This window comes from Triticum urartu, chromosome 5, assembly GCF_003073215.2.
Source record: "Triticum urartu cultivar G1812 chromosome 5, Tu2.1, whole genome shotgun sequence".
Classification (NCBI taxonomy): Eukaryota; Viridiplantae; Streptophyta; class Magnoliopsida; order Poales; family Poaceae; genus Triticum; species Triticum urartu.
In genome coordinates, this window is record NC_053026.1 from 450,414,854 (window position 1) to 450,435,287 (window position 20,434).

The 20,434-nt window shown below is 46.3% G+C and overlaps 3 protein-coding genes across 4 annotated transcripts; 1 reads left to right on the plus strand and 2 right to left on the minus strand.

Moving 5' to 3' along the window:
• The first annotated feature begins 694 nt into the window (after positions 1-694).
• Positions 695-20,412, plus strand: LOC125509717. Of its 2 annotated transcripts, XM_048674740.1 has the most exons (12): positions 701-914; positions 1,039-1,100; positions 1,552-1,620; positions 1,750-1,831; positions 2,263-2,333; positions 2,858-2,959; positions 3,051-3,140; positions 9,208-9,282; positions 9,372-9,404; positions 9,488-9,568; positions 9,655-9,714; positions 9,806-10,224. In XM_048674740.1, the coding sequence occupies exons 1-12, from the start codon at positions 854-856 to the stop codon at positions 9,980-9,982; spliced, it is 963 nt and encodes a 320-aa protein (XP_048530697.1). In that variant the 5' UTR covers positions 701-853; the 3' UTR covers positions 9,983-10,224. The 2 variants fall into 2 exon arrangements, with proteins under 2 accessions (XP_048530698.1, XP_048530697.1); XM_048674741.1 differs by lacking the exons at positions 9,655-9,714; positions 9,806-10,224 and adding an exon at positions 20,314-20,412 and having other exon boundaries at positions 695-914.
• Positions 7,386-7,937, minus strand: LOC125509718. The gene has a single exon (XM_048674742.1). The coding sequence runs from the start codon at positions 7,935-7,937 to the stop codon at positions 7,386-7,388; it is 552 nt and encodes a 183-aa protein (XP_048530699.1).
• Positions 12,317-17,179, minus strand: LOC125509715 (putative disease resistance protein At1g50180). Its single transcript, XM_048674739.1, has 3 exons — positions 16,009-17,179; positions 13,136-15,895; positions 12,317-12,671 (listed from the first exon to the last, which is right to left on the minus strand). Exons 2-3 carry the CDS (start codon positions 15,763-15,765, stop codon positions 12,656-12,658), a joined length of 2,646 nt encoding a protein of 881 aa, XP_048530696.1. The 5' UTR covers positions 15,766-15,895; positions 16,009-17,179; the 3' UTR covers positions 12,317-12,655.
• Positions 20,413-20,434: the final 22 nt, after the last annotated feature.

A 20,434-nucleotide genomic window follows, 5' to 3' on the forward strand; every position in this document is an offset into this window, starting at 1 on the left:
TTGACAAAGACCAGACATTCTGATGCAAGTGCCATATGGACATATTCCTCTAGTGAGGTTTCAGTATGTAACAAGCTAGATTCAATTGGTGAATAACCAAGATTTATTTCTTCCACATGATGTGATCTTAAGAAGGCTTAGTAATCCACTTGGACAACATGATGGTTGTCGGGGGAGACTTGTAAGAGATCTCACAGTTAGGTGAAATCGAGAGCTCAGCCCCCAAAATCCATATTTACACATTAAAAAAAACTGAAATTATTCGACAACATCCATATGAGGTATGTCTACAACTCAAAAAAAAAAACTAGCTCAAAACTTGATGTACATTTAGAGATTCAAAAAGGTAAATTTGAATGTGATTAGTAGGGGCTTTGGGTGAATAGTACCTTTACACTATTCACATCCGATTTTGTGTTTTTTTTATTTCTATTAATGTAAGTCGAATAAGGAGCTGAATTTTTTTGAGGTTGTACCTCAAACATTGATGTATGTCTATAAGAAATCTGAGAATGTTTGAACATGTTTTTTTTTTCATTTGCAACGCACCGGGTATATTTGACAGTGATACTCTCATGACTCGTCGTGAAGATTAGAAGTAGCGTGTGGTAACCTTCTTGCTGACTAGACCCAAGAGCGTCTGTGGTCGCCAAACCGACACGAGCCGAGCGGCCGAGCCCGGTCCAAGCGTTCAACCCCGACTGTCCAGCCCGCTCGTCCCGCACGCTTTCCCCTCCTCCAAGCTTTCCCCCACCGGCCTCCCCCGTCTCCTGCCCCCACCCATTTGCCGCTGACCCCCCTTCCAGAACCTTCCAGAAGCGAACGAGAGAGCCCGCAGGGGCGGCGCAGGGGCATGGCGATGGCGACGCACACGGGGGTCGCCGCCTCCAAGGTCCTCATCCTCGTCGGCGCAGGTCGCGATCAATCCCCTCCCCTCCCCTCCCCCCCCCCGCCCCCCAAATCTGTTCGATTCTCGATGTCGAAATCCGAACTGGCTGCCTCTTTTGACCCTGAAATGGTGATTTTGGGCCGCCGCAGGCCTGACGGGATCGATCGTGCTTCGGAATGGCCGCTTGTCGGATGTATTGGCGGAGCTCCAGGTCGGTGGATTTCCAGCTCATACCTTGTTAATTTTCTCGCTTTTATTGATCATCAGAGGTGGGGGAAAATCTCTGCATGTTTTTTTATGATGAGAAGACAATAGGATAATACGAGCGTTACCGCTGACCCGTCTGTTAAATCTGCATACATGCTCCTAAGAGCAGCACAGATTGTCACCCAATCTTACAATTAAATCCGCTTTGCCACACTCATGTATGTATGGAAAGTATAGGACATCGCTTTTGATGATCTCATCTTCATTTTCTGCGTAACAAGTGAAGGCACCAACGGGCACCCCAAATCATCCATAGTGTACCCCGCGGAAAAAATAATCATCCAGAGTGTTTGCCAAGCATGTGTCAGTGGTTTAGATTGTATGTTCTTCATCTTGTAGTAAGTTATGTCGACCTTCAAATCTTTGAGGAACATGTTGTGTTTCTCTGTTTTTAGGAGCTCATGAAGGGCGTAAATCAAGGAGAAGGCTCGAGCGCCTATGACATGGCTCTTATCCAAGCTCAGGTGCGCAGTTGTTTATACTTGCATCAACAGTTGCATAGATATGAGATATTACACTAATGTCTTTCATTTGCTGTAAAATAACGTCTCTGTTGTTGTTTGTGCATTCCATGTGCTGGTGTTTGATACCAGATTCGGCATTTAGCCCAAGAAGTCAGAGATTTAACTTTGTCAAAGCCCATTACCATATTGAGTGGCAAATCGGACTCGGGAGGTATGTACCTATCTGATGCCCCCCTTGCTATGTTTCAGCTTTTCTCTCTTAGCGACCTATGCCAAAAACCTAATCCACATGCTAAATAAGCCCTCATTATGAATTTGCTTGTATTATCCAAAAATGTTCAGATAGATAGTTACTCGCTTAAGCCTGACTCTCCTACAATATCTGCAGCTGAAAGGAGGCCTATTTTTTTGTTATGTGCATCTCCAATCTGACAATGAATGATTCGTGAGTTTGAATTGCTTCCAAACTTCTAATTTGGAACATGTAGTAGATAGGCTTATGAACAATAATGTTGGTACATTCATTTGTTTCGCCATGATATTTACCAACCTTTGAGAAAAGCTACTTACCTCATTCATTTTATTACACTTACTTGCTAGTTCTTGTATCATTTTATTTACCTGCATGTGAATTTTCTTCAGGCAGTTTATCGTCCTACATACTGCCAGCAGCTGCAGTTGGAGCATTAGGTTATTGCTATATGTGGTGTAAGGTAAGATAAGCATACACACAAAAAAATGTTTGAGTTATTCTCAAATTCTCTGTCTGCAGTTTTTTGACTAAGGATCATGAATTGTGTCCTGGTCTTCTTTCTCCAGAAATGTTCTTCTTACAACATTCATATAGAATCAGTTACTGAAGAAAGAGAAAATAGAACGCTTTTTTCTTCATTTTTTGTCATTTGCTTTTCTTCCTTGCTTCTCGCATATAACAGAAATCTCTTGGAAATCATACTTTTTGTGTGTGTGTGGATCCAACTGTAAGCAGATAAATGGAGCACCGCTAAGTTAATCTTATTCTGTAAAACATTCTGATAAGAGTTTCAAATTGACTGTTGCATTGTTTCCTATGGATTCACTATGGTTTATGTAAAATCCTTGGATCCTTCTTATGCTAATAACATCTACAAGTTGTTCTTTTAATACGGAACTTGCAATGTAGAGTACATATATAAATTGTGTGTAAACTTTTTTCTGTCATGTTTTTGCTTTCTTATATATTAATAACCTTATGCAGGGATGGTCCTTGTCAGATGTCATGTTTGTCACAAAACGCAATATGGCCAGTGCTGTCGACAGCATGTCGAAGCAATTGGAGCAAGTTTCATCAGCACTAGCAGTATGCTTTACACATTATTATTTCATATTCGGTGTTATCTTTCTTTTCATATCTACTGGATAATATGACTGTGACATTCAATTAATTTCAGGCAACCAAAAGACATTTAACAAAACGCCTTGAGAATTTGGATGGCAAAATGGACGAACAAGTGGAAGTCTCCAAACAAATCCGGAATGAGGTTTGTTGATTTGCAATGATGTTAGTCCTGAGCAGTAATATACTGATATGATGACAAATTGAATGATTCATGCCTGAGGCCTTATGAAATTTGTTTTTGCAGAACAGCAACAATTCTTCTTCTGTTTTCATTCTTGCATCACCTAATCAATACCTTTAGATACCATAATTTAATTAATTGAATTGTTCACTACAAGTAGGTGCTTCTGTCATACTGTTGTTCATCCGGAAAGGTGGGTCAGGATTTTTGTTTAGAACGGCCACCATCTAAGGGTGCAAGTGGCGAATCCATGTAAGCCCACTCAATAGGGGGGTAGTAGATGTTGGATAAGTGAGCAACTGACTTCACAGGAGGGCCAAAGGCCAGTACATATACATGTGTATGGTAAAGTGCAAGAGACCCCTTATACAATGGGGATAAACCGAAAAGGGGTATACACATCTAACACCCCCCCTCAAACTCATGGTGGATCGACAACACTGAGTTTGGAGAGAAGAAAACTATGTTGCGCTCGAGTCTGTGCCTTCGTGAAGAAGTCCGCCAACTGTAGCTCAGAGGGCACATAGTGAAGAGTGAGAGTCTGATCCTGCACAGCAGCACGCACAAAGTGGGCATCCACACCAATGTGCTTGGTGAGCTCATGCTTCATCGGGTCACGCGCAATACTGATAGCACCAGTACTGTCTGACAATAAGGGAGTCGAGGTAGTAGCAGACACACCAAAATCCTCAAGCAGCCACCGTAACCAGATCACCTCAGCCGTCAGCATGGCCATGGCTTGCAACTCAGCCTCTGTACTCGAGCGAGAAACTGCAGTCTGTTTCTTTGTCTTCCAGGCAATAAGAGAGCCACCAAGAAAGACACAATAAGCAGACAGCGACCGTCGATCAGAGGGATCACTAGCCCAGGTAGCATCAGAGTAGGCCTGGAGCTCAAGAGAGCTGGAGCGGGGAAAGAAAAGGCGCTGAGAGATCGTGCCACGAAGATATCGTAGAACACGGAGGAGATGACTATAGTGGACAGAGGTGGGGGCTGAAACGAACTGACTCAGAATGTGGACAGGATAGGAGATGTCAGGACGCGTAACAGCACGATAGACAGGACTGCCAACAAGGTGACGATAGCGAGTGGGATTAGGAAGAGGGTCACCATCAGATGCACGAAGCTGAACGTTGAGCTCCATGGAAGTCACAACTGTGTGCTCATCACCGAGAGCAGCGCGAGCAAGAAGATCCTGAATATATTTTTCTTGGGAGATGTAGAAGCCATCAGAGGTGGAGGAGATCTCAATCCCAAGAAAATAGCGAAGTGGACCAAGATCAATCATGAGAAACTGGTCGCGAAGGCGAGCCTTAACAAAGGCAATGTAATTAGAGTCGTCACCAGTGATGATCATGTCATCAACATAGAGAAGGAGAAGAGTCCGACCACGAGGAGACGTGTGAACAAACAACGCGGGATCATGATCACTGGGCAAGAAACCAACGGCAGTCACCACAGAGGCGAAGCGCTCAAACCAGGCGCGAGGGGCCTGTTTGAGACCATAGAGGGAGCGGCGAAGTCTACAGACCATACCATCAGGAGCATAGTACCCCGGTGGTGGCTGCATATAAACCTCCTCACGCAACTCACCATTGAGAAAAGCGTTCTGAACATCAAGTTGAGAGATAGACCACTGACGAACAAAAGCCACAGCAAGAAGAGTGCGGACCGTGGTCATGTGGGCCATAGGAGCGAATGTCTCATCATAATCGCGCCCCTGCTCCTGCTGAAAACCACGGGCCACAAGACGAGCTTTGTAGCGCTCAAGAGAACCATCGGAGCGAGTCTTAATCTTGTAGACCCACTTGCAGGTGATGGGACGGACACCGGAAGGAAGGGGAACCAGATCCCATGTGCCAGAGCGCTCAAGAGCAGCAAGCTCTTCGACCATCGCAAGCTGCCATTCAGGCTGAGTCATGGCAGTTCGATAGGAAGTGGGCTCAGCAATAACAGAGACCGTACCGATCAGGGGAGTAGCGATCAGGCGGGGGGCGAGGCCGAGCACGGAGGTTGTGAACCGGGGGAGGTGTGAGAGGAGGCGCACCAGAGGTGGAAGGCTTGTCAGAGGAGACAGCCTCAGGACGAGATCGACGAGTATAGTGGAGAGGAAATGGGGAGAGAGGGCGACGGACTGGAGATGATGGTGGAGAGGTGGAGGAGGAGGATGGAGAAGACGGGGTCGGTGGTGAATGAGAAGGAATGAGAGGTGCCAGAGGAAGAGGTGACACATGAGGCACATAGCAGGGTGTATCGGGAAGGAGAAGGAAAGAAAGGTCATCCACAGAGAAACTCGAGGAAGAAGAACGTGGGTAGTAAGAACGAGACTCGTCAAAAGTCACATCGCGCGAGATGTGCAAGCTACGACCCACAGGATCCCAACATCGATAGCCCTTGTGCTCATCACTGTAGCCAAGGAAAACACACTCAACCGACTGAGCAGTCAGTTTGGTGCGTTCTCGGGGGGCAAGAAGAACATAGCACACGCATCCAAACATACGAAGAGCTGAGTAGTCAGGAGAGCGACCAGTGAGACACTCCAGAGGAATACCACCCTGCAGAGTAGTCGATGGCTGAATGTTGATGAGATAGGTGGATGCGGAAACAACCTCAGCCCAAAAATGGGGTGGAAGGGAAGCAACAATCATCAGTGCACGAGCCGTCTCAAGCAAATGACGATGCTTTCGTTCGGCAACGCCATTCTGAGCATGAGCACCAGGACAAGAGAACTGGGCAAGAGTACCCTGTTTCGCGAGAAAACCACGCAACAGCTGAGAGATATACTCTCCAGCGGAGTCAGCACGAAAAGTACGAATGGGCGTGTCAAACTGGGTGTGAACCATGGCAGCAAAACGTTTGTATATAGGAAGAACCTCGCTACGAGATTTCATGAAGTAGAGCCAAGTGTAGCGAGAGAAATCATCAATAAACAAAGCATAGTAGCGATGACCACCTTTCGAATCAAAGGGAGCAGGACCCCAGACATCAGAATGAACTAAGTCAAAAGGACGCTGAGATACAGACTCACTAGTAGGATAAGGTAACTGAGTCTATTTGCCAAGTCTGCAACCATTACAATGTAAGGAGACATCTCCAGATACAGACCCTAAGAGGCCCTGACAAACTAAAGAAGATAAGCGAGAGCCACAGATGTGACCAAGACGATGATGCCACTGCTAGAAGGACGCAAACAAAGAGGCAGCAAGAGCATGAGAGCTGGCAGAAGTGGTGGCAGCGGAAGGAACACGAAGCCAGTCAACCTCCCAAAGGCCCTCTGACTCACGGCGCCGGGGGCCAGCACCAACCAAAGCCTTGGTGCGATGATCCTGAATGGAGCAAGAGTCGGTATCAAGAATGACACGACAACCAGAATCAGTAAGTTGGGCAGCGGAAAAGAGATTCATGGTAAGGCGAGGAACATGTGAGACATTCGGAACAGAAAAAGATGGAGTGGAAAGAATACCATGACTAGCAACAGGAAGAGATGTGCCATCGGCAGTAAGAACATTAACATGCGAAACAAGAGGTCGGAGAGAGGACAACGCGGAAGAATCAGAAGACATATGGAAGGAAGCTCCAGAATCCAGAACCCACGAAGATGTACCTGACTGTGTAGATGCCTGTGGTGGTGAGGAAGGGGATGCAGTCACAGTAGCAGCAGTCGACGAGGAGCCTGAGGCAGCAAGAAGACGCTTGAGGCGAACAATGTCCTGGTCAGTGAGTGACGGAGTCGAGGAAGACACAGGAGTCCCGCTGGAGGAGGAGCGCCTCTGATCTCGCTTCTTCTGGCGACAATCAGACTCTGGGTGACCTGGTCGGGAGCAGTAACCACAGACGGTGTCACGGCGCGACGTGCCCCTCTCAGTATAAGCAGGCGACCCACCCCCCGGAAGGTGTGGGGAGGAGCGGTGGAGCGGTGAGCCGAGCTGATGACGCAGGAGCCTGAGCAGCGAACACAGACGGGACCACCAGCAAACCAGCAGAGCGAAGGCGGGTCTCTTCAGCACGAAGCTCAGCAAGCACCTCCGAGATAGGAACACAGCCACGAGCAAGCAAGTGAGCACGTCTCGGCTCAAACTCAGAGCGGAGACGAGATAAGAACTCATGGACCCGCTGAAACTCCAGATCAGACCGAGTAGTCTGACAGCAACGACAGGTGCCACAAACAACTGTCCGAAGAGAGTCAAGCTGACGCCAGATGGCAGATCACTGTGAATAGAACTCATCAACAGAGGAATCACCTTGTTGGAGGGCGTGCTCCTGACGCACCACAAACAGGTAGAGAGCATCACCAGAGGGTTGATAGCTCTGACAAAGATAAGACCACATCGCTGCAACTGTGCCAAGTCCCATGAACTCTGAAGCAAACTGAGGGAGGACACTTGCAGTAAGAACAGCAGCAGCACGAGCATCGTCATTGCACCGCTGAGTGTAAGCAGAGAGATCATCGCGGTACACCGAAAGAGCATTGGAATAAGCAGATACCTGCTGATCATAAGCATCAACTGCAGCATCATCAAGGGCCTTGGCGGCATCCCGGTCAGCCCGAGAAGCCTCAGCAGCAAGTACCGGCGGCACCGGTGGGATTGGGGCCACGGGCGCAACAGGGCATGGCGGGCAGGGGACCTCGCCAGAGAGAACACCCCACAGAAGAAGACCACGCATATGGATGCGCATGAACCCCACAAACTCAGCATAGTTGGTGCCATCGAAGATCACAGAGCACCTAGGAACTGCAACATAGCCCGAAAAAGACATGAGGGAACTCTGTTTTTCTCCTCTGTTTTTTTTTTGTCAACTCTCCCCGATCTGGATCGGGGCGGAAAGCCTCACGCTAGCCCCGAGTGGGGAATCGGGAGGAAATGGGAGGCCAGGAGGAGGGCCGGCCCTGGGCTGCACCTGCGGCAGCAGATGGAGCAGCGGCAGCGGCAGCCAGATGCGGAGGAGGGCGGCCTGGGCGCATTGAAGGAGCAGCGGCGCGGCCGGGGCGCAGCCGGACGTGGAGGGCACGGCCTGGGCGCGGCGGGGGCGAGGCCAGGGCGCGGCCTGGGCGGGGAGGGCGCGGCCTAGTCGTGGGTGAGCTCGGCGGGCGCGGGCAGGGGCTGCCGGGCGTGGAGAAGGTGGCTGGCGACGAGGAAGGAGATGGCCGGCGACGGGGAAGCTAGGCACGGAGCTGCAGCGTGCGGGAAAGGAAGAGGAACCTGGCAACTGATACCATGTTGGATAAGTGAGCAACTGACTTCACAGGAGGGCCAAAGGCCAGTACATATACATGTATATGGTAAAGTGCAAGAGACCCCTTATACAATAGGGATAAATCGAAAAGGGATATACATATCTAACAGTACAAACTGAACTAATTCCCTAAAACAAAGCTGCAACTAATATGGCTGATTTTGACTACGGAGCAAGCACAAGTGGCGTGCCGCTTGCATCCCTGACGCCATCACATAACAACATACGAGTACTAGTCGTGGCCTGCTTGTGATTGTTTTTGTTGTTAATGTTCAATAATCCATGGTCATATACTGGCTGGCATGTCAAGATTGGCTCAAAACCAGAAACTGTGCAACACTTAAATAACTGGTTAAAGGGAATACACTAGTCTGGTGCACATGCTGGCTCTGCTTACAACCATTAACTGCAGCGTACTCGAGTACTTTTTCCATATACCATAAAATATTGATGTGTAGAATAATAATACGTATGAACACAAGCATAACCAGAGTGATCTTCCTAAATGGTCTATGAAGACTCTGATTGTGTTTATTATGGCTTTCTGATAAGCCGTTGCTAGTCTTTGATTTGCGTGCATGGAGCACATAGTTTTCCAGCCTTTTTCTTCATTTTTTCTGTAAGAGCACCAAAGATGTACTCTGCTGTCTGTTCTTTTCAATGTTGCAAAAGCTGTTAAGTTAATGTGTTTAGTATGTACATGCTGTATATACTTGTAATGCCATGCTATCCTATGAAAATTCAGTTTTCTTCTCAGTTCAAGCATTCATGTTGTTCTGTTCAATATGCGCAGGTCACTGATGTTAAAACTGACCTGTCCCAAATTGGCTTTGATGTTGAAGCAATTCAACAGATGGTAGCTGGACTGGTGAGTCTGAGCATCCTGGAACCCTTGCACATGAACTTTTGCTCGAAGTCTATTTGATTGTTCTGACTTCGTTTGTGTACGATTATCAGGAAGAGAAGATTGAGTTGCTTGACAATAAACAGGTGACCAACATACTCACGAGTCTCTGAGTCTTGGCATGCTGAAATTCTGTTTGTCCTACTAACCTCTTATATTTTAATGGCAGGATGCGGCTAATGCTGGTATATGGTATCTCTGCCGAATGGCAGGAGGTATAAAAGAGGGAATAAATGCCAAGTTTTTCCAAGTAAGCAGATAATTGATACCCGTACATGATCTTCGTATTGATTGAGCTATCTTCGTGATGATTCATACCTGTTCTTCTTTCCACAGGAAGCGGATGAAAAACTCAAGCTCTTAGACCTTGCTCAAACTGAAAAGAAGCCAGTGAAGGTAATGCCCTTTTCTCATATAGTTGCCCTCCTTCCAGGCGATTCTAGTTTATCGATGCAAAATCACAAACTTGATGGTGTGCATGCTACAGGGTCTCGAATTGTTTCTGGAGAGCACCAAGGAGGTAAAGGCACTCGACTCCAAGCCAAAGACCATCATGCAGAACGACGTCAAGAAACCGACGAAAACGTTCGACGTGCCCATAAAAAGCGCTGCGGTGCACAGGTCAAACAGGTTCTTAATTCGTAAAGAAGGCCTCGCGCTGTGATTGACGCGGGTCGCCTCGTGGTGTACATTGCGTTCTTGGTTGCTTTGTTTGATAGAAAAAATATAGAAGAATAACCTGCATCCCATGTGGTGATTTTCCAGGATAGACAGGTTGATGCGTCTGAAGGCAATTTGTATTCGTTTCTTTGTATTTTTGCGTCATTTCATGTTTGGTCTGAAGTTGTTCGCTTGTAAACAAGTGACATAAAGGAATAAATAATTAAAACACGTTTCGCATTCTTACATCTTACATATATTCCCCGTTCTCTTGCTGCGACACGTGCATGCATGAAATGAGCGGACTTGCCTTTTCTCTCCGTATGTAGTCCATATTAAAATCTCTAAAAGGGCTTGTATTTAGGAATGGATGGAGTATATGGAATAATCAGATGAGCAGTGACTCGCAAAGTTGCACGAACCAGGGGCACTCCGCAGAAGAAGACGCGGCGCACTGAAGCTGGAAATCACCTTGAATTGTATACGACATTGGTTTCGTTTTGAATAATGAACCGAAGTTCTTAATTTTTAAGAATATATATGAATGCTAATAATAAAGGGTCCTGATAACGCTCACATGTGTGACATATTAGACATTCGTCCACATATTGTCTGTGGCGTGAGCAGGAACAGCCCACATGGGTTGTGTATGGGTGAACATTAGAATTGCCCATACATGTGGGCGCGGCTACTTCGTGCCACACGTCCAACAAATACTATTCATCCCCATCCTGTGCGTGTGATATGAAGCAAATTTGCCCACACGTCCCGGCGCAACTACGTTAGGTACCCATGGGATGACGATTTAGTTGCCATCCGGATGGCAGATGTAGTTATCCGGGGTGACAAATGTAGTTGTAAAAGCATAGCAACTCTCTATTTTGATTAACTATAGTTGGCATATCTAATTTATGATAGTTGCCGCGTGTAATCAAACCATAGTTGCCGTGTGTGATTAACTACTTGTCATATATGGTCAAACAATAATTGTCATGTGTGTTTATCTAGTTGCCACGTGTGGTCCAACCATAGTTGCCATGTATGGTTAATCACAATTGTCATGTGTGTTTTTCTGGTTGCTACGTATGCGCAACTGCAATTGCTATTTAGCAACGAATCATAGTTGCCGCATGTGTTTACCTAGTTGTCATATACGTGCAATTGCAGTTGCCATCCAACAACGTACGAGTGTCATATGAGCGAAAAACAGTTCGTCCACACGTGCGTGGATTAGGTGGTGACTGTGTGGGCAGAAACTAGTTCGCCCACACAACACAGCTAGCAAACCGTGTGCTGCGAGGCATGCGAGCGAACTCTCCAACGCCCACACGAACGATGATGCCCACGTGGCACTCAGATTCTAACAGATTCCTTTAGGATTCGTGCAAAACAGAATCAACGTGGATCAAGGAATGTGAACGATGTGCAAATATGGCACACGTGTGGGCGTTATCATTTGGGATAATAAGGCCATGTTCGATACTACTCCGCTCCACAACTCCGGGAGTGGAGTTGGTGGAGCTACAATTCAAAATGACGGAGCTGCACTTCCCCCGCTCATCAGATTCCAGGAGCGGGCGACTATAAATAGCATTGCACAGATCTAGGTTTAAATTGTGGTGTTAGCTCACTTGGAGAAGTGGATGTAAATACTGGAAACGGCGCGGCCACGGTGGACCATGAAAGAAGTTCTGACGACCCATCGGCATAGCGACGGCGTCTGAAAAGGACGGTCGAAACATCCCCCCCCTCTCTGTTCGCGCGCCCGCCCCGGTGACGGCTTCCCGGCGGGCGTCGAGTCCTCCCCGGTGGCTGGCGGCCCCTCCCGGCCCTCATCGCGAACCCTATGCTTTGATTTTGGTGCAATGTGAACCCTAGTTCTGTGAGCTTGATTCGGGTTGAAATCGAGGTGTGTCTCAGGAGGAGCAGAACCGCTATGTACCCCGATATCATTGTCATATATGTTGTCATGCCATGCTGGATTTTCTTTGTGTCAAAATCCATTTTCCTATGTGTGGATTATCGAGTGATCTATTTTTGCGTGGATCAAACCATTTTTCTAAAGAAAAAATTAACATAGTAGAAAGAGATGACAAGGGGTGAGCTCCAGGGGGAGCTCCCAGCACCCGTCCCTCTCTGCTGAGGAGAAGCAGGGGTAGAGTTCCATCTCTATTGGTCCCTCCTATAGGCAAAATCTTGAAGATGCTTGTTAAACTATAGGGCATTTTATCAAGAGGATCATCAGCTCTTAAGTCATTTGATCATATGCCAATGAACCCGAGGGCGATTCACCAATTTTCACTTCAAATTACAAACCGTGAGAACAAAGCACTCGTGGTTCTGGATGTCTCATCTCCTCCTCCAACAAATACGCGAAGGGGCTTCTCTCCCTCAGCCCTCAATTTATTTTATTTCAAATTACAAACCGTGTCATGCACAACAGAGTTGCACAGTACACACATTTACTAAAAATCTTGGTACGAAATACTATGTTTACACATATGTAAGTACATAACAAATAGTAGCAAGATAAACCCGTAAGCAAAATTGACAGTTTGTCGGTATCAGGTCAGTAGCTCGCACTTTCGAAGATATCCATTCCACCCAGCATGTACGATGGCAGCGAATTTAAATTGCATCAGATCCCCATTGTCCATGGATGTCAGCCTGTTACTCCTTACATGTCATACTTGCTGCAGGAGAGGGACATACTAGAGTAGCTTAGTCATAAGTGTTCACTTCAGAATAAAACAGTGGTGCTTTAGATAGCATGTCAGTATATGTCAAAACTGAACAGTATAGCATCAGTGAATTATACTCCCTCCGTTCCTAAATATATGTCTTTTTAGAGATTCCAATATGGACTACATATGGAGCAAAATGAGTGAATCTACACTCTAAACTATGTCTATATACATCCGTATGTAGTTTATATTGAAATTTCTAGAAGGACTTATATTTAGGAACAGAGGGAGTAGCTGCAATTACTTTGAGGTTTTTCCTTGCTACCGTTATTTCTGTCCTTATTTTGAAATTTATTTTTTATTTATGAGTGCTTAACTGTCATGTGAAACCAGTTAAGTACCAGCTGACGATGGATTTCATGGCATTGTTCTACCAGCTGAAAATGGAGGCATGTGGCACAGTGTGTACTTACGGGATCTGTACATGCTCAAAGTGCTCCTCACTTGACCTGATGATGACCTCGCGTCCTGCCTTGTGTAGCAGGTAGCATAATACTTGATCCAACTCGGGCATCGCTATCACTTTCAGCTTCTTAAGTTCCTTCAGGTGCTGCAATCCTTGTGGAAGCGCCTTCAGCTTGGTGCACTTGCAGAGAGTTAGTATCCTGAGCTTTGGCATGGCGCCATCCTCCAATATCCACTCCTCGATATCTAGATCGTGGAGCACCAAATTGTGCAGGTATTGAAACCCACTAAAAGGGCAGGTCATGGTCGCGCCAGTGTAGGACTTAACCCCTATTTCCAACACATTCAGGTACGCCAGCCGGCTCCCAAGTGTCGGCATGGGGTCTTCATCATTCAGCAGATTAGGACAGCTAATTTTCAGCCGTCTGAGGTTGTGCGGGAGGAGTTGCAGATCAGGAAGATGTAGGTCGTTGGGCACTCCGAACTCGTCCTCGCATGCCCCCACAATTTCCAGCTGTTTGACGCTCTGGTAGTGCTTCCCAAAGCACCAGGAGGGTTTTTCTTCCATTCTTTCAATTGCTCCTTCCCATTGCTTCGGGGTGTTGGCTGCCAGGACTATGAAAAATGACTCCAGGTTGCTCTGCATGGTGGTCTTCCACACGGACCATGACTTGACCTTGTAGATATGGACATGCTTCAGTGTCGAAATGCTCAAGAGATCAATAGGGAGTGCTTCCACTATGGCATCTCTTGCATCAAAAGTATGTAGGTTTGTGAGATTGCTGATGGTAGCAGGAAGTACATATGTGCCACCTTTCATGCCGAGGTACCTCAGATGTACCATCCTGCCGATCTCTGTAGGTAGCTGCCATCTCTCTCTCATGCCATCAAAGTAGAGTACCCGCAGGTAATTTAAGCCTCGGAAAGAAAAGACATTCCTTTCTAGCTGAGCTGCATTGAAGATCAGCAAGGTGTGCAGATTTGGCATAGCAACACCAACCTTCACGCGAACGGAGTCGTAGAGAACTACTCTGTAAGCTCTCATTTCATTGGAATATGAGGTCTCCACTTCATTTCTGGAACTGCAGTCTTTCAAGAACCCTTCTCTTCGAGCTCGCCCGATTCCCCAGTCACGCAACACGTCATGCACCTTAACGGTCTTGATGCACCTGGAGCTCCTCTTTTCAATTAGGATCAAGCAGCGCTGCGCCAGTTCTTCCACATACCTGAGCGCGGTTTCTTCAAGGGAGCTTCCACGCACGTTCGGTATGAAACCCTCTGAAATCCACAACTTTGTAAGAAGGCCTACCGGGACTGCGTAGTCTTCTGGGAATGATGTGATGTACAAAAAGCACGCCTTCAGATTACTTGACAGATCATAGTAACTTAGGTCCAGTATGGCTTTGATGTCACCCTCATTCTTCATCGCGTCCCAGTTTACGCTAGCAACCATTCTTCTCCACTCGGTGATCCTGAGATTCTTTGAAAGGAAACCTCCCATGACTATAATTGCAAGAGGCAAGCCATTGCATTTTAATGCAAGTATCTTGCCTAGTTCTCTGAAGCTATCCAGATCACCTCTGCCATGGACGACATACGAAGGGAATGCCTTTCTATTGAATAGCTCTATACTTTCTTCTTCGTTAAGGAGCTTGACCTGCTGGATTATTTTTCTTGCGTTGGGGTGATTGGAAACTGCTGAGTTGCGAGTTGTCAGAACAATTCTGCTTCCATTTTTCACATCAGGAAAGGCGGCTTGGACCATATCCCAGTCTTCCATTCTCCAGACATCATCTAAAACCACCAGGTACCTTTTATCCTTGAGAAAACTGTGGATCTTCTTTATAATTTCCATCTCGCTCATTGTTCCTAGTTCTTGGGAGTCTTGATTCTCCATGACCCCGTTGACAATATCCTTCAGAACACCATATACTGTAAATTTTTGTGAGATGCATATCCATACGCAGGAGTTGAAATAATTTTTTGCGACAAGATTGTAGACCTTCCTGGCGATGGTTGATTTCCCTGCCCCCCCTGGACCAACAAGGGAGACGACAGTGAGGTCCTTGTTCTCCGAGTCAAGCAGTTCATCTTTGACCTGGTTGATTTCGCTGTCAAAGCCAATGACATTGACCTCATCCCCGAGATCCGGAAGCGTCAGTCTCCTAGCGCGTAGAGTCTCGTTCTCGTCCATACTGTATCTTGTCTCATTCAGGCAAGTACTATGAATGTTATACTTTGCAAATTCTTCGAAGATCTTATTAACTCTCGCTGTCACCTGATCAATCTTTTTCCCGATGCTGTAGAGACGCTTGCAGTGGACGGGGTAACAGGCGCCCTTGGATATGGCACCCAAGAGGGACGGCGGTCTGCTGTTCTCCCTGGCCAAGATGCTGGCCGTGTCGATGATGATCTCGATGCTGTAGGCGACGTCCCTGACCTCCGACACCAGTTGGCTGAGCATTTCATTCTCGCCCCTCTCCATCCTCGCGTCGGTGTCCCTGAGGAAGCACTGCATGCGCTTGAGCTCGGACTTGAGGGCCTCCACCTTGGCAGGAACCTGGCCCAGAAAAGCAACTTCTTGGATCACGGTGGCGCCTACCCTCTGCAGCACGGCAGCGACCGCGTGCTCGGCCATGTCTCAACGTGATTTCTGCCGCGTCTGAAAGCACAGGATTGCACAAACTTGCAGATGATCGGAGGCAATGTTTCTACACTGAAGTAAAAGGATGAGATGAACCAGCTAAGTTGCCTGCTGCGTTTACTCACTGTAGGCAGAACAGAAGCAGAAGCCAAGATGCAAGCAAATACGAGCAATTAGACATTTATGTGGTGCGAACGGAAGAGGATGAAGAGCATGAGGGAGGGGATTGGAGTGTACCTGATGGATCTGTTGGCTGTCTGCCGAGGCCGAGCAGAGGACGACGACACTGGACTGGATTCTGCTGGATCTGGGTTGTTGTGCGTGGCGTGGTTTGTTGGATCATCTCATCCAAAGTCCAAACACTATTCTCAAGTCAGCTCATGCTGCTGCCTGCGTCAGTGAGGGAGATGATATCTTCTCTACTCCTACAAAAATGGAGTTGATGATGATGATAATGTATCTGCCATCATTGGTTTACGGTCGTCTGATGCGTATCTAAGGCAAATCTGTTTCAATTTTACAAAAATACGCCTGCTACTGCGTCAAACATTTGCAGCCTAACAGCGCAGCGTCCACCGCCTCCCACGCGTCCCATGTGGTCTGAGGCTACCACCGCTTATCCTTTTTTCCTTAATCTCCATAGCTAACCAGGGAGAACCACTCGTTCCTTTCTTTAGTCATTCATCTTCTACGCCTAGCTTGCATCGTGATACACATGTGCCACTTCATCCAAGCATTCACCTCGTCCGTGACATGCCAGGTGGCCGGTGCAGCGGCCTGCTACCAGGCGTAGATGCTGGAAGCCGCCTCCCGCGGTGCTGTGAATCGGCCGCGCGTGCGCTGGAAGCTGCCGAACTGCACCGCTCGCATCTGCGGGCCATGCCGCCACGTCCGCCATCATTCGTCGTTGTTCCACGTCGCTGACGTCCTGAAGGAGCACCGACACCCATAGGTGTGGCCTCCCCGAGCTGAGATGCAACAACAGATCTTGCAACATGATTCTTGTTACAAAAAGTTTCTGTAACATGACCTTTGCTGCAAAAAATTCTACAGATGTTTCTGCAACATGGTCTATGTTGCAAAAAAAAATATCTGTAACATGATCTTTGTTACTCCCTCCGTAAACTAATATAAAAGCGTTTAGATTACTACTTTAGTGATCTAAACGCTCTTATATTAGCTTACAGAGGGAGTACAAAAGAAATCTGTAGCATAACCTCCATTGAAGATGTTTCTGCAACATTATCCCCGTTGCAATAGTTGAGGGTGCGATCCGATGACACCAAGGCCTTGGCCTCATCCTTCCTCCGGCAAGGGCCCAAGGGCGTCCAAGACAAAGCTGAAGCTATGGGTAGAAATGCAGCGCTGATCCCTCCCGCGGGTCGGGAACCAAACGACTGCGCTTGGCCTTGCGTGGACGAAAAACGACTCACTCAAAGAGCCATGCGTATAGTGGCCGAGTGTCTGTCTTGGAACAAAAAACGAGCTACACAAACTGACAAGGGTGAGGACAAGCTAGCCATGAGCTCGTCCAGCCCCAGCCAGTCAACGTCTGCTTCGGAATGGCCGCCTGTCGGACGTATTGGCGGAGCTCCAGGTCGGTGGATTTCCAGCTCATGCCTTGTTGTTTTTCTCGCTTTTATTTATTGATCACCAGAGGGAAAAAAATCGCTGAATGTTTTTATGATGAGCAAACAATAGGATAGTAGGAGCGTTACCGCTGACCCGTCTCATTTTTTTTTCCAACCGGGCTCACACCCCTTTCCATTAATTTTGCAATCAACGAAAATACATCAGTCTTTATAGTTCAGGATCACAAGATAAGCACCGAGCCAACTAAATCAACTACCAAGCAGAGGAGACTGAAAGGGACGAGAGCGAGTTGGTGCATCGTCAGGAAACCCACCACATGACAACCCTAAAACGGACTATCAGCTGTGGGGCGAAAACCTGACGACACTACAACCACTACTCGAACCAAAAGCACCTGTCTAGAGTATAGGACTCCAAAGAGGAGGGACCAACAGCACCAAAAGAGCAAATCCAGCGGGCATCAGACCCCAGTGGACATAGGCCAATCTAAAGTAAAAGGACCGAGATAACTATCCAATCTGAATACCATCCCCATCTCCCAGGAGCAGCCTGCCACGCACATATGATCTGTCTGCCAGGGCAGCCGCCACATGAGCAAGCCTCTTCACACCAGCCTGGAATTTCGTCTTGTCTTCCTCCTAAGATATTGTCACTGAATATTACAATTAAATCCGCTTTGCCACACTCATATATGTATGGAAAGTATAGGACAGCGGTTTTGATGATCTCATTTTCATTTTCTGCATAACAAGTGAAGGCATCAATGAGCACTCCAAATCATCCATAGTGTACCCCGCAGAAAAAATAACCATCCATAGTGCCTGCCAAGCATGTGCTGACTAATGACTGTGACATTCAATTAATTTCAGGCAGCGAAAAGACATCTAACAAAACGCCTTGAGAATTTGGATGGCAAAATGGACGAACAAGTGGAAGTCTCCAAACAAATCCGGAATGAGGTTTGTTGATTTGCAATGATGTTAGTCCTGAACAGTGATATACTGATATGATGGCAAGTTTATGATTCACCCCTGGGACCTTATGAAGTTTGTTCTTGTAGAACAGCAACAATTGTTCTTCTGTTTTCATTCTTACATTACCTAATCAACACCTTCAGATACCATAATTGAATTAATTGAATTGTTCACTACAAGTAGGTGCTTCCTTCATACTGTAGTTCATCCGGAAGGTGGGTCAGGATTTTTGTTTAGAACAGTCGCCATCTAGGGGTACAAGTGGCGTACCCATGTAAGCCCACTCGATAGGGGGTAGTACAAACTGAACTAACTCCCTAAAACAAAGCTGCAACTAATATGGCTGATTCCATCACATAACAACATACAAGTACTAGTCGTGGCCTGCTTGTGATTGTTTTTGTTGTTAATGTTCATAATCCATGGTCGTATACTGGCTAGCATGTCAAGATTGGCTCAAATCCAGAAACTGTGCAACACTTCAAATGACTGGTTAAGGGAATACACTAGTCTGGTGTTTACAACCATTAACTGCAGCGTACTCAAGTACTTTTGTCCATATACCATAAAATACTAGTAAGGTACACGTGCATTGCACGCATGAGATTTGGCAACCAAGTTATGAATAAATATCACATTATAGCATGTAAGCTTTGAGTCATATATGCATGATGTAGATGTTCGTTTAATTCTTATAGTTCATCTCATTCAAAATCAATTAGTTTTTATAAAAAAAGCAAATCTATTTTAAGATTCATGGAATTGTGCGTTGTAAAACATAAAGTAAAAACAAATAATGGCAATTCATCCAGAAAAAAAAGTGGGCAATTATGATACGGAAGATTCTAGAACAAAGGAGACGTGCTTGTGTTTTGAGGTTTGTGCATTATGCTTAAGTTCTACCATGGAGTCTTCTAGATTGTACATGTGGCAAAATCTGGTGGAATGTAGATGATATCCGACGGCCAGTAGTGCTCGGATTTGCCATCTCTGCACCGTCGGATTGGCTTCATCCAATGACCATCTTTCAAAGTCATTCACACACTATATAGGGGTATAGATTATTGCGTAGAATAATAATACATATGAGCACAAACATAACCAGAGTGATCTTCCTAAATTGTCTATGGAGAATCTGATTTTGTTTATTATGTCTTTTTGATAAGCTATTGCTAGTCTTTCACTTGCATGCATGGAGCACATAGTTTTCCAGCCTTTTTCTTCAAAAGAATTCTGTGAGAGCACCAAAGGCGTACTCTGCTTTCTGTACTTTTCAATGTTGCGAAAGCTGTTAAGCTAATTTGTTTAGTAGGTACTCCCTCTTTAAAGAAAATAAGAGTGTTTAGGTCACTACTTACATTCAGTTTCCTACTTATAATGCTATGCTATCCTATGAAAATTCAGTTTTCTTCTCAGTTCAAGCATTCATCATGTTCTGTTCAATATGCACAGGTCACAGGTGTTAAAACTGATCTATCTCAAATTGGCTTTGACGTTGAAGCAATTCAACAGATGGTAGCTGGACTGGTGAGTTTGAGCATCCTGCAACCCTTGCACATGAACTTTTTCTCGATGTCTATTTGATTCTTCTGACTTTGTTTGTGTACGGTTATCAGGAAGAGAAGATTGAGTTGCTTGACAATAAACAGGTGACCCAACATACTCACGAGTCTCTGAGTCTTGGCATGCTGAAATTCTGTTTGTCCTAACCTCTTATATTTTAATGGCAGGATGCGGCTAATGCTGGTATCTCTGCCGAATGGCAGGAGGTATAAAAGAAGGAATAAATGCCAAGTTTTTCCAAGCAAGCAGATAATTGGTACAGGGTTACGGGTCTGTGCTGTCCTGTTTAAGGCCTGTTCATTAGGTGTTCTTATCGCGTAGATTTAACTATCTTTGTCGTGACCCATATCTAAGGTTATCATGTAGATTGAGCCATCTTCGTGATGATTCATACCTGTTCTTCATTCGACAGGAAGCGGATGAAAAACTCAAGCTCTTGGACCTGGATCATACTGAAAAGAAGCCGGTGAAGGTAAGTCGAGTGCGTTTCTCTTAGGTGTTTGCCCTCCTTCCAAGCAGTTTCAGTTTCTTGA

Bases quoted from the DNA above. Each gene is read 5' to 3' on its own strand.
- LOC125509717 (XM_048674740.1), top strand. From the start codon at position 854: ATGGCGATGGCGACGCACACGGGGGTCGCCGCCTCCAAGGTCCTCATC. The intron at 2,334-2,857 runs GTAAGATAAGCA...AACCTTATGCAG, and splicing joins ATTGCTATATGTGGTGTAAG to GGATGGTCCTTGTCAGATGT. The intron at 2,960-3,050 runs GTATGCTTTACA...AATTAATTTCAG, and splicing joins AAGTTTCATCAGCACTAGCA to GCAACCAAAAGACATTTAAC.
- LOC125509718 (XM_048674742.1), bottom strand. From the start codon at position 7,937: ATGTCTTTTTCGGGCTATGTTGCAGTTCCTAGGTGCTCTGTGATCTTC.
- LOC125509715 (XM_048674739.1), bottom strand. From the start codon at position 15,765: ATGGCCGAGCACGCGGTCGCTGCCGTGCTGCAGAGGGTAGGCGCCACC.